At 48.9% G+C, this 13,742-nt stretch overlaps 1 protein-coding gene across 1 annotated transcript in view; it reads left to right on the top strand.

Moving 5' to 3' along the window:
• Positions 1-422: 422 nt before the first annotated feature.
• TOP6BL (TOP6B like initiator of meiotic double strand breaks) overlaps positions 423-13,742 on the top strand; it is a 94,913-nt gene continuing 81,593 nt past the window's right edge. The window contains exons 1-3 of the mRNA XM_070050967.1: positions 423-576; positions 2,836-2,974; positions 11,834-11,887. Of these exons, the coding sequence (XP_069907068.1) occupies positions 547-576; positions 2,836-2,974; positions 11,834-11,887 (223 nt within the window). The 5' untranslated portion in view covers positions 423-546. The remainder of the gene's footprint in view (positions 577-2,835; positions 2,975-11,833; positions 11,888-13,742) is intronic.

Here is a 13,742-nt window from a genome sequence, read left to right as displayed (position 1 = left end):
ATACTTAAAAAAACTCATTTGAAATTCAACTGTAGCTGGCAGCCCTGTATTTTTCTTTGCTAAATCTGGGAACCAGCGCTCGGAGTCCCCCGCAGGTGAGGACGGCCAGGGATCAAACCCAGTAGCCTCTCCGGGCCGGGAGAAGGGGCCTCGACAGCGCCCAGGGCTATCGGAGCGCTCCGAAAAGCGCTAAAGGCCTCGTTTCGCCGAGACCGTGGGAAAGTGTCTCCGGCAGGAGGGCGGAGTCGCGTCCTGGCCCCGTTCCGGCTCGCCTCCAGCCGTGGCCGCCGCCCACCGGCCGTCCCCTGCCCGCCCGTCCGCCCACGGGAGGCGGCCGCAGCCGGCGGCTCCGGGCCGCGGGGCGGGGCGGGGCGGGCCGTGTGCGCAGGCGCGGCAGGTCGGTGGGCGGGGCGTGGGCGGGCGGGAAGGAGCGGGCTCGCGCGGCCCGGCGTGGGCGCCGTCTGCGGTCGACGCTCAGGCGGAGGAGGAGGGCGCCGCCGCCGCCTGGCCTCTGCCGCGTGGGCGTCGCGCGGCTTCCCGCTCGCGATGGAGGGAGCGGCTGTGGCCGTCTGCGAGGTGATGCCGCGAAGTAGGGGCAGAGGCGTTGCCTGAGGTGGCAGAGGCAGGGTCGGGAATGCGTGTGGGGGGCCGCGGAGGCCGAGGCTAGGAAACGCGGGGCGTCCCTCGCTGAGGAGATCGGCGCCACGTGAAGAGGCCGCGCACCCCAGGTTCTGGCTGCGGGCGGCACAGGCGGCCTCGGGGCCGGGCGCCTGGCTTGCTCCCCTGGAGTTTTCCACACACCCCATGGCGGGAGAGGAAGAGGAGAGAAAACGGGCAACTCGGGGCGGGGCGGGAACCGGGGAAGCAGCCCGGGAGCGCCCGGTGAGTGCCCACGGGCGCCCGGGGAGCGGCCCTGGGGTCCCGGCCAGCCAGGGGGCGGGGCGGGGCGGTGGGCGGGGCGCGCTCTCGCCACTCCTGCGGTGAGCACCTGCTCCCGCCCTCTCCGCCACGTGCGCCTGCTCCGCCGCCTAATGGACGCTTACCTGCGGGCCCTGGTGGGGGGGTTGCAGGGCAGGTAAAACAGGGGCTCTGAGAGGGGTCCAGCCCCCTGCCTTCTTTGCCGTCACCACCGGAAGCTGGAAGGTTTGAATTTACGGCTGACAGAAACGGATGGCGCTGAAAACGCTGACTCACGGGCCGCTGTTCCTTTCCCAGCTGTTGTATTATGGATAAAGACATATGGGACAATCTTAGCAGAGGCTGCGCAGAAGTCGGGGGGTGCGAGGCTGCACAGGTGCCCATGAACCCTCCGGATAAGCTCGGGTACACGGGTGCGGATCGTAGTTACCAAGTTCTCTTACCCGGATCTCCTTCCCTTTAAAAAAAAAGGGGGGGGGGATAATAATTTTCCTTGTGGCATACTGGGTGGAAGTGAGAGTCTGCTTTCACAAATAGTGGTGGAAATTAAATAGAATATATTTTATTTTGGATTTGCCTCATCAAGATTGAATGTTTTGGGGGCTGGTGCTGTGGCTTAGCGGTTTAAAGCCCTGGCATAGAGCGCCGGCATCCCATACGGGTGCCGGTTTGAGACCCGGCTGCTTCACTTCCGATCCAGCTCTCTGCTACGGCCTGGGAAAGCAGTAGAAGATGGCCCAAGTCCTTGGGCCCCTGCACCTGCGTGGGAGACCTGGAAGAAGCTCCTGGCTCCTGGCTCTGGATGGGCGCAGCTCCGGCCGTTGCGGCCATCTGGGGAGTGAACCAGCGGATGGAAGACCTCTCTCTCTGCCTCTACCTTTCTCTAACTCTTTCAAATAAATAAAAAATTAAAATAAAATTAAAAATTGAATGTTTTATTCAGACATCTTGTAGTCCTGTTCGACCTAAACTAGTGTGCACAGATGAACTTACTAGAAATATTATGAGGCATTTACTATATGCCAGGCATTGTGTGAAGCATTTTGCACATATTACTTACTTTTGGAATCAGCCGTATGTGGTAAGTTTGTCTCCATTTATATAGAGAAACCTAAAGTAGAGAGGCTAAGTAGTTTGCCCAAGGTCACATGCTAGAATTTGGCACATCAAGGATTCAAGTCCAGACATTTGCCTCTTCTACTCTTAAGTAATATCTTTTTTTAATATTTATTTGAGAGGTAGCAAAGAGGACATTGAGAGGTAGCAAAGAGGAATGCTCCCAGTGTGGCTGAGCTGGGACTGAAGCAGGGAACTCAATCCAGACACCCATGTAGGTGACAGGAACCATCATCACTGTTTTCTAGGGTCTGCATTAGCAGGAACTGAAGCCTGAAGTTGAACCCAGGCACTTAGATTTGGGATGCAGGTATCCCAACTGGTGTCTTAACCATTAGGTTAAATGCCTTCCTCTTAAATAGTATTCTGACCCTTAAAAATGTTGATTTAATGAAAGGTAAAGATGATTCATGACCAAATGTCATTCTTATTCGTAGTCTTCATGTTGGCTTGAATTTGGAGGAAAAAAAGGAAATAAGAAAAACAAACTCCCACTTAATTTTTCCCTAATGAATGTTTGCGGATGAACTTGTCTTCTAAATAAAGCAATTTATTGTCTCAATTGCCTGTCTTGCTGGACATTATGTTGAATTTCACCGTCTCATCCCTTAGGTCACTCTACTAGCTATTTCTTCTGTTTAGTCATAGTGCTTAGCTCTGAACAAATGTAAATCTGACATTTTAGAAACAGGAATACAATTTTTTGGGGGAAATAAGGGTTATTTAACTGTATTATGCAAATTTATTGTTACCATGATTTCTAAAGAAGATTATGTTTTCTTTGAATTGTGCTCTTTTCAGATTTTGAAATATTTAATAATTCACTGGACGTGTGAAGCAGGAGTTTCAAAGGGAACATTGCTAGAAGGGCAGCTAATGATTTCCATAGAAACATTAAATTCCAAGCCCCAGGCAAACACTCTTCGCTGTGTAACAACTAGTAAGTAGAAGAAGAAAGATGATTGATTTTTAATCTTTACTTTGTCATAATTTATGTTGTAGTATATTTAAAAATTTAAATGAGTTGTATTCTTTAATCATGCAACCAAACAACCCAGATGATTATGTAATAAGTATCTGGTGATAGATATACAAATGCGTCATTTAGACAAGGTGAGTAGAATGACTTATCCCAAGATTATTTACTAGTTTAAAATTGCTAAGGGCCGGCGCCGTGGCTCACTAGGCTAATCCTCCACCTTGTGGCGCCGGCACACCGGGTTCTAGTCCCGGTCGGGGCACCGCATTCTGTCCCAGTTGCCCCTCTTCCAGGCCAGCTCTCTGCTGTGGCCAGGGAGTGCAGTGGAGGATGGCCTTGGGCCCCGCACCCGCATGGGAGACCAGAAGCACCTGGCTCATGGCTTCGGATCAGCGCGGTGCGCCGGCAGCAGTGCGCCGGCCGCGGTGGCCATTGGAGGGTGAACCAACGGCAAAAAGGAAGACCTTTCTCTCTCTCTCTCTCTCTCACTGTCCACTCTGCCTGTTAAAAATAAAAAAAAAAAATTGCTAAGGAACAATCTCACTTTTGCTGGTTTTTTTTTTTTTTTTTCAAGATTTATTTATCTATTTGAAAGGCAGTTACGGAGAGGCAGAGAGAGAGAGGTCTTCCATCCTCTGGTTCACTCCCCAAATGGCTACAACAGCTGAAGCCAGGAGCCAGGACTTTCTCCAGGTCTCCCATGAGGGTGCAGGGGCCCAGGCACTTGGACCATCTTCTGCTGCTTTCTCAGGTCATAGCAGTGAGCTGGATCAGAAGAGGAGCAGCCAGGTCTCGAACCCATGCCCATCTGGGATGCTGGCACTGCAGGTGGTGGCTTTACCTGCTAGGCTACAGCGCTGGTCCTATGCTGTTGGTTTTAAACCACTTTTTCACAGTAAAATTTATATTACATTGAGTTTTTTTTTTTTAAAGGTTTATTTATTTAAGGCAGTTACAGAGAAGCAGATGCAGAGAGATAGAGAGAGGTTTTCCATCTGCTAGTTCACTCCCCAAATGTCCGCAACAGCTGGAGCTGTGCCGATCTGGAGCCAGGAGCCCCCTCCCGGTCTCCACGGGGGTGCAGGGGCCCAAGGACCTGGGCCATCCTCCACTGCTTTCCCAGGCCATAGCAGAGAGCTGGATCGCAAGTGGAGTAGCTGGGACTCAAAACAGCGCCCACATGGGATGTGGCTTTACCTGCTATGCCATATTGATGGCCCCACATTGAGTTTTATGTACATTTTCTTTCATGTCTAGACTTTGGCAATTGCAAAAGAACTTGAAAAATAAAAGGGAAAATTCTGAATGGTTCATACTCTGATAATCCTGACCTGCAGTTAGTTTGAAAATCTCTCTTCTGCGTGGCTCTCATTCTTTCACTCCTTTGCCTCTTCTCTTGAGGGAAAGCTGATGCCTTGAATAGTTCTAAAATAACTAATTTTCTTGAGCTTATACAGTACTAGCTTTTTTGTTTATGTGTGTGTGTGTACATGTGTGAGTAGGTTTTTTTTGAAGGATCCTTTGAAGTGAAGGTTGTCCCTCCAGACTAAGAGGGACCCAGATGAGATCAGATAGTACACAAGACATTTGCTTACCTGAACTAGAAATGACCTCTTTTCTCTTTGTGCATTTAGTATTAAACATCCTCAAGAGAATGCTATTACTTTGCGTGAACTCTACTCTGACTAGGCAGAGTTCCCACCATTTATGAGAGATGCTTAGCTATGTGGCTAGAATGATGACTGTTCTGTGTATGGCTGAATTAGCTTGTGCATTGATTCTGGTCTAGTAAACTATGGCTAAGGTAATAGGGTTGATTTTACTCAAAGCAAAGCACTTGAGCCAAAACAGCTTTTGGCAAAAAATTCGATCTCACGGGCATTTTGAGTCTTGGTCAGCATTAGGGAGCACTTCTTTTTATTGTCTCTGATCTTTATGTAATTAGAATTTTTTGACAGGAATAAAGATGATTCATTCTTGACTTAAAATATACAGAAACTGGGGCTGGTGTAGTGGGTAAAGCCACCGCCTGCAGTGCCGACATCCCATATGGGCACCAGTTCGAGTCCCAGCTGCTCCTCTTTCAATCGAGCTCTCTGCTATGGCCTGGGAAGGCAGTAGAAGATGGCCAAAGTCCTTGGGCCTCTGTACCACATGGGAGACCCGGAAGAGGCTCCTGGCTTCGGATTGGCACACCTCCCGTGGTTATGGAGCTGAAGCAGTGGATGGAAGACCTCTCTCTCTCTCTCTCTCTCTCTCTCTCTCTCTCTCTCTCTGCCTCTCCTCTTTCTGTGTAACTCTGACTTTCAAGCAAATAAATAAATCTTTTAAAAAAACACAGAAACATGAAGAGTGAGACTTTCTAGTTATTCTTCTAGATTTTATGCATATATTCATAGTTACACTGATTTTATATGATAGAATTGTACTATACATATAACTATTCCACATATTTAAATATAAATTTATTTATTTGAAAGAGTGACAGAGAGGCTGGGACGAGAGATTGTGAGGAGAGAGAGAAAGAGAGATGCTCTGCTCGTTCACTCCCCAGATGTCTGCAACAGCCAAGACTGTGCCAGGCTGCAGTCAGGAGCCAGGAACTCCATCCAGGTCTCCCAAGTGGGTGTCAGGTACTCGAGTATTTGATCCATCAGCTGCTGCTTCCCAGGCACATTAACAGGCACCTGTATTGGAAGTGGAATAGCTGGGACTTGAACTGGTACTATTATGGGATGTGGGCATCCCAAGCAGCAGCTTAACCTGCTGTGGCACACCACCAGTCACATCCATATGTTTTTAGTAACAATATTTTAGAGGTAACATTCTATGTTAGAATATAGAGATATGCTTTATTTTTACCTTTTTAGAAAAAGTATACACATTGATTTAGTTTGTGTTAAAGGTACACATGTACATGATTATAAGAGAACGTAGTTCAGTGGCACTTGTTTGAAAAAACCTATAGGTCTCTGTATGCTTCCTCTTTCCAACTTGTTCTCTCCTAGGGGCTAATACTTTTTTTTTTTTTTAAAGATTTATTTATTTGAAAGGTAGAGTTACAGAGGTAGAACTTCCTCCGAGTCTCCCACACAGATGCAGGGGCCCAAGGACTTGGGCCATCTAGAGCTGGACTGGAAGTGGGGCAACCAGGACCTGAATCAGCGCCCAAATGGGATGCCGGTACTACTATGAAATAACGCCAGCCCCCAGTGGAGCACTTTGGATGCCAGGAGCAACCCCAACAGTGTCACCGGCCCTCCCCACCCCTCTCAGAGGCCAGAGTTTAAAGTTTTGGAAAACAGGCACAAGGATCTCCCCAGATCTTGGACTGAGTGTTTCCACTGCTTAGAGAAACAGGGGCAGAAGGCAGCTCACCCTCTCCTCTGGTCGCACTGTACTGCCCCAGGGAGCTTGAAGCTGGGCAGGTGGAGGCTCCCTGGACCACCTTTGAACCTCACTGAGGTCCAACATGGTGTCCCGGCCAGAGGCAGAACCCAGCTCCCTGCTGACCTTTCTCCCAGGCCTACCCTCTACACCACAATGCCAGCCCCAGCAATTACTATTTTTGAAAAAAAATTTTTAAAGATTTATTTTATTTGTTTGAAAGACAGAGTTACAGAGAAAAGTAGAGACAGAGAGAGAGGTCTTCCATCTGCTGGTTCACTCCCCAGATGGCCATAATGGCCGGAGCTGCACCGATCTGAAGCCAGGAGCTTCTTCCGGGTCTCCCACATGGGTGCAGGGGCCCAAGGACTTGGGCCATGTTCTGCTGCTTTCCCAGGCCACCAGCAGAGAGCTGGATGGGAAGAGGAGCAGCTGGGACTAGAACTGGCGCCCATATGGGATGCCAATGCTTCAAATCAGGGCTTTAATCCGCTGCACCACAGTGCCGGCCCCACTATTTTTTTTTTTTTTTTTTTTTTGACAGGCAGAGTTAGAGACAGAGAGAAAGGTCTTCCTTCCGTTGGTTCACTCCCCAAATGGCCGCTTCGGATGGTGCACCTGATCCGAAGCCAGGAGCCAGGTGCTTCCTCCTGGTCTCCCATGCGGGTGCAGGGCCCAAGCACTTGGGCCATCCTCCACTGCACTCCCGGGCCACAGCAGAGAGCTGGACTCAAATAAGAGCATCCGGAACTAGAACCTGGCGCACATATGGGATGCCAGTGCTGCAGGCGGAGGATTAACCAAGTGAGCCATGGCGCCGGCCCTCACAATTTTTTTAAAATATTTATTTATTTGAAAGGCAGAGAGAGAAAGATGTAGCTAGATATCTTCTATCTGATGGTTCACTCCCCAAGTGACTGCAGTGATCACAGCTGGGCCAGGCCAGACCCAGGAGCCTGAACTCCATCTGGGTCTCCCACGTGGGTGCAGGGATCCAGCACTTGGGTCATCCTCTGCTGCTTTCCCAGGCACATTAGCTTGTAGCTGTATCAGAAAGAGAGCAGCTGAGAGTTGAACTTGGTGGTCGTATGGGCTGCCAGCACCCGAGGTGGAAGCTTAACTCACTGTGCCACAGCACCAGCCCCCTCACCTCTAATCCTGACTTGATAACTGTCGCTCCCCCTCTTCGTGGAGGAACGACACTAAGCCCTGCCTAGGCTTCCTATCTGAGTCACGGCACCATTATGTCGCTCCCCCTCTTCGTGGAGGAACGACACAGAACCCTGCCTAGGCTTCATATCCGAGTCACAGCACCATTATGTCGCTCCCCGTCTTCGTGGAGGAACGACACAGGACCCTGCGCTGTTCTTTCGTCTGCTCGGCCTTCCCCGGGTTTGCTGCTGGTTCTTCCCGGGTTGGCTACCGTCCCTTCCACCTCCGTGGAAGGGCGGTTCCCCCTGCCACATTCCCCACTTCCGCAGGGGAGCGGCACACCGCCGGCCGGCTCTCTCGGGGGCTGCACAGGTGTTCCCTCAGATGTTCCCCCTAGATGTTCCTGGTGCATGTTGTCTCTCTCCTCCTTTATAGTCCTCTTCCACCAATCCCAACTCTGCTACCCACACCCCGAGTACGCTGCTCTCCTCCAATCAGGAGCAAGATCAGCTCCTGCAGCTCAGTCAATCAAATTGGCGAGAGGCAGCTGCGTAGAAGCTGTTTCTCCCTTCTCAGCATCATATTGTGGGAGAGCAGATGCATAGAATAAGTCTTAATTCCAGTAACTTAGTCTAGTCCGAGTTGCTCCCAGTTGCTCCCCACAGATAACCTTCCATTTCTGGTACCCAGCTGTGGTCTCGAGCTCCCCCATCGTTCCTCAGAGTAGTTCTTTGATTTTTTTACTGTGTTGATTTTGTGTTTCTCAAATCCTAGTATCTTGTTTTTCCTGGACTGACTTCTGGTTTTGGTGGCTCACGGGTTCCCCTTAGCTTCCTGAAAAAGAGTGAGAGGTAAATTTCTTTGGGACCTTGCATCTCTAAAAATATCTACACTCATACCTGATTGATAGTTTGGCTGAATGTAAGAGTCTAGGCAGGAATTCATTTTCCTTCAGAATTATGATGACACTGTAACATTGTCTTTTTTTAAATAAAAAAATTTATTGATTTGAAAGAGTTACATAGAGAGAAGGAAAGGCAGAGAGAGAAAGAGAGAGAGAGGTCTTCCATCTACTGGTTCACTCCCCAGATGGCCACAATGGCCAGAACAGCACCAATCTGAAGCCAGGAGCCAGGAGCTTCTTCTGGGTCTCCCGTGTGGGTGCAGGGGCGCAAGGACCTGGGCCATCCTCTACTGGTCTCCCAGGCCACAGCAGAGAGTTGGATCGTAAGTGGAGCAGCCGGACTCTAACCGGTGCCCATGTGGGATGCCAGCACTGCAGGCGGTGGCTTTACCTGCTATGCCATAGCACCAGCCCCAACATTATCTTCTAACTTCAGGTGTTGCTGCTGAAAATTCAAAAGCCTTTCTGATTCTTACATGTGTGACTTCTTCTTCTTTTTTCTTTTCCTCTTTGTAAGCTTACAGGATCTGCTGTTTATCCTTGTATTAATTGCAGTAAATAATGCATGCATGCAGTTCTTTGGTGCTTATGTTTTTATTAAACTCAATAGTAAGGTCACCTTTTTAATATTCTGTAACTGTTAGCAGTGTTTTCAGACTCCTATTTGATTTTTAGAATAGAATCTGTCGCTCCCCCTCTTCGTGGAGGAACGACACAGGACCCTGCGCTGTTCTTTCTGTCTGCTCGGCCCTCCCCGGGTTTGCTGCTGGTTCTTCCCGGGTTGGCTACTATCCCTTCCACCTCCGTGGAAGGGCAGTTTCCCCTGGCCGCATTCCCCACTTCCGCAGGGGAGCGGCACACCGCCGGCCGGCTCGTCTCGGGGGCTGCACAGGTGTTCCTTCAGCTAGATGTTCCCCATAGATGTTCCTGGTGCATGCCGTCTCTCTCCTCCTTTATAGTCCTCCTCCGCCAATCCCAACTCGGCTGCCCACACGCCGAGTACGCTGCTCTCCAATCAGGAGCAAGTCCTACAGTTTATTGGTTGAACTGGAGGCAGCTGGGTAGAAGCTGTTTTCTCCTCTCCCAGCGCCATATTGTAGGAGAGCAGATGCATAGAATAAGTCTTAATTCCAGTAACTTAGTCTAGTCCGAGCTGCTCCCCACAGATCCCCCTTTCTTTTTATTTTTTTGGCGTTGATACGCGCCTGTCTTCGGTGTCCCACAGCACACACTCTGCTCTACTTGCTAGAGTTGCCACAGGTGCTTACAAGTCCTATCAATGAGGCAAACCGAATCCGGGTCCTCTCTTCGCCATGTTGTGAGGAGGTTTTTAGGCGCTGATGCGTGCCTGTGTTCGGTGCCCTGCAGCGCATGCTCTGCTCTGCCCGCAGGGGCTTACAAAACCTATCAGGCAAACCGAATCCAAGCCTTCTCATTGCCGTATTGTGGGGGAGACTTATTAGTGTTGGTTTGTGCCTATCTTCGGTGACCTGCAGCTCATGCTTTGGTCGAGCTGCTTGCTGGTGCTTACCGCCTTAAATCAGGCAGACCGAATCCAAGCCTCCTAATTGTTGCATTGTGGGGAAGCCTTACTGATGTTAATTCGTGCCTGTCTTCGGTGACCTGCGGCGCATAAGCTGCTAGCCGCCCAGGTGCTCATCGCCTCACTTAATCAGGCAGACCGAATCCAAACTTTCTCGTTGCCATGTTGAGGGGAGGCCTTTTTATTTCTCTATTTCTCTATCTCCGGGCATTCCTATTTCTCCCATTTTACTTCTGTCTGCCAACATTCCCATTTCTCTCACTCCACTTCCAAACTTCTGTTTCTCTTATCCCCGCAGCTTCCCGCTGCCCGCCCCGAGGCTACTTCTCGGCGGCTTCCCAGCTGAGCTGCTTCAGCCCACGCCTCTTTCATCTGCGCAGCTTCCCGGCTTTGCGCGGCTTGGCTTCGCGCGCTCCGCGGTCTCCACGCCCTTCGCGTCTGCACCACGGCCTATGCCAGCCCCGTTCCCTATCTACTCACGCCCCGTGCTCTCTCTGCACACGGCGGCTTCCGCGAGTAACACAGCGTAGCTTGCGTCTCCACCACTAGCATTCAATCCAAGTTCCCCGGGCTAGCCTGGCGAATTCAACCCAGCGTACGTCTCCGCCCCACGATTTGGCTTCCCGTCCTTTGCTCCCCGGGCTAATCAGACGGATCCCAATCTGGCTTACGTCTCAGCTTCTGGTTTCAACTTTTCGCCCCCTATTCCCGGGCTAACTTGAGAACCCCAAAGTGGCTTTCGTCTCCGCCTTGGCCTGCACTCGCGGCTTCATCCTCCCTAACATTTTTCTCTACCCGGTATGTTTCCTTAAGTTTTCTTCCAACAATATTCCTCTCATTTCTCCTGGCTTCTCCCCACAGTCCGTATCCAAGTCTAAGTTTCTTATAGGTTTCACTTTCACTTTCAACCTGCAGTCCGTATCTAAGTCTAAGTTTCTTCTTGCTTTCACTTTAAATCCTAACTTCTTTCCCACAGTCCATATCCGAGTCCAAGCCTCCTCCAGGTTTCACTTTCGCTTTCAATCTTCTAGCTTCCCCGCCATAGTCCGCATCCGAGTCTATGAAAGCTTTCACTTTCGCTTTCAATCCTAACTTCTTTCCCACAGTCCATATCCGAGTCTATGCCTAGGCTTTCAATAGCTTCTTCCGGCACCTAGGCTCTTTGCTAGTCTCTCTCTCCGGCATTTTCCCAGTTCTTCCCGTTTCTTCCCTCCTAAGTTTCCTATCCGTCCTAGGTTTCCTATCCGAGCTAGGTTTCCTATCCGTCCTGCGTTTCCTATCCGAGTCACGGCACCAGTATGTCGCTCCCCCTCTTCGTGGAGGAACGACACAGGACCCTGCGCTGTTCTTTCTGTCTGCTCGGCCCTCCCCGGGTTTGCTGCTGGTTCTTCCCGGGTTGGCTACTATCCCTTCCACCTCCGTGGAAGGGCAGTTTCCCCTGGCCGCATTCCCCACTTCCGCAGGGGAGCGGCACACCGCCGGCCGGCTCGTCTCGGGGGCTGCACAGGTGTTCCTTCAGCTAGATGTTCCCCATAGATGTTCCTGGTGCATGCCGTCTCTCTCCTCCTTTATAGTCCTCCTCCGCCAATCCCAACTCGGCTGCCCACACGCCGAGTACGCTGCTCTCCAATCAGGAGCAAGTCCTACAGTTTATTGGTTGAACTGGAGGCAGCTGGGTAGAAGCTGTTTTCTCCTCTCCCAGCGCCATATTGTAGGAGAGCAGATGCATAGAATAAGTCTTAATTCCAGTAACTTAGTCTAGTCCGAGCTGCTCCCCACAGAATCCATTTAATTTTCTTATTTGTGATATTTCTTTGTATTCTGTTTCTTGCAGTTGCTCCTGCAGGGTGCCTTTATAGTGGCTTCATCCTCAAGAAATTCATAAAAGGTAAAGAATTACCGAAAAGACTGACTCTCTTTGGCAAGGAATTTAGTATTTTCTAAAACAGACTTATACTGAAAGATAAGGTTACCAACTTAAGTTTATACTTTGGATATTTCTTGTTTGTTTGTTTGTCTATTTTATCTGGCAACCCTACTGAAAGATGATCTACAGAACTGTAGTTACAGAAATGGACAAGATACCTAGGTCACTGTGGCTTCTCTGAATACTTTCTATACAGCTTCAGACACAAGTTTCAGACAAAATTTCCCATGTGTAAAATACAAATTTTAGTAAGCCGTTTTTCCTATTACTTCAAAGAATGTATGGAGAATGCTTTTCCTGTAAGTGATTTGACTAGTGTTAATACTGTTTCCCATATTATATGCCAGTGTTGGTTTAGTTTAAAAGTTTTTGGTGTCCTTAATGACAAGCATTTCTTCTTCTCTTTGACTTAAGAATAATAAGCCAACGGGCAAAACGTTTATTTTAATGAGACCAAAGTGATCTGAGAGCTGCTGTGCTTTCGGTTCTATGTTCTGTGGTTGTTTGGTCAGATTATCAAGCGGGCCTGTCTTTTTTTCTGTTGCGTTGTTAATTTACGTAAAATTTTAAAATGATTTATTTATTTTATTTGAAAGGCAGCGAGAGAGACAGAGAGATCTTTCACCTGTTGGTTCGCTCCCCAAATGTCCACAACAGTTGGGCTGAGCCAGGCTGACGCCAAGAGCCAGGAACTTCATCCAGGTCTCCCACGTGCTGCCTTCCTTGCGCGTTAGCAGGAAGCTGGATTGGAAGTGAAGATGGGATTTGATCCCAGGTGCTTCACAATGGGATGTGGGCACCCAAGTGGGAGCCTAACCTGCAGCACCTCAACACTGGTCCTGGTGTGGGGGCACGAAGCGTTCAGCCACTGCCTGCAACGACACAGGCACCCGCATTAGCACCAGTGCTGCTCTGCTTCTGACCAGCACCTTGCAATGCGCATGGGAAAGCTGCGGAAGACAGCCTGAGTACTTGGGCCTCCCACCTACGTGGGAACCCCGAATGGAGTTCTAGGTTCCTGGCTTCTGCCTGGCCCGGCCCTGTCTGTGTGGCCATTTGAAGAGTGTACCAGCGGATGGAAGTTTTCTCTGTAACTCTTTCAAATAAACAAAATAAATCTTACAAAAAAAGAAAACTCCACAAAAAACAACACCTACCCCTACAAAATAAATTTATAAAAGAAACTTCCCAACTAGATATGGAATATAAGTAGATTTTTTAAAAGACTCTTGCATTTGTCTTTCTCTAGAAAAATAATGTGATAGATATAAAATGTAAACACCCAGAAAGCCACGTTAGAAAGGTACAATGTTATAAAATAAATGTTTATGAGGTTTTTACTTTTGGTTATTTGTAAATAGCAAATTTTCTTAGTACTTTGAAAAATGCAAATCAATTAAAAATTTATAGCCAGATTACCAGCAACCCACTTATTACATAAATCAAAGTATTTTTCTTTATCTTGGTCATATCATAAAAAAAGAAGAAACTGTTTTTGCATTTCAGTTAAAACATGGATACTCTAAAGACACGAATATGTAGGAAACAATTCTACCTTTTGAAACTTCTTTTCTGAAGTAATTTCTCCCCACGTGTGGAGGCTTTAGCATGCTTACTAAATGAAGAATCATAACTGTATTCCTCTGTCTTTGCAGTACTTGGTCCTCTGTATCTACTTTCCGTCTGTCTATTGTTGCATTTTTAGTAGAGCTCAACTTTTGCCATGTGCTCTTTTTAAGATTAATTTATTTATTTGGAAGTCAGAGTCACAGACAGATAGAGGGAAGGACAGAGAGATCCTCTATCTGCTGGTTCA

The sequence above is a fragment of the Oryctolagus cuniculus genome, chromosome 1 (genome assembly GCF_964237555.1).
Source record: "Oryctolagus cuniculus chromosome 1, mOryCun1.1, whole genome shotgun sequence".
NCBI classification, from domain to species: Eukaryota; Metazoa; Chordata; class Mammalia; order Lagomorpha; family Leporidae; genus Oryctolagus; species Oryctolagus cuniculus.
Note: the sequence above shows the minus strand (reverse complement) of the source record. Positions and strands in the feature narration are given on the sequence as shown.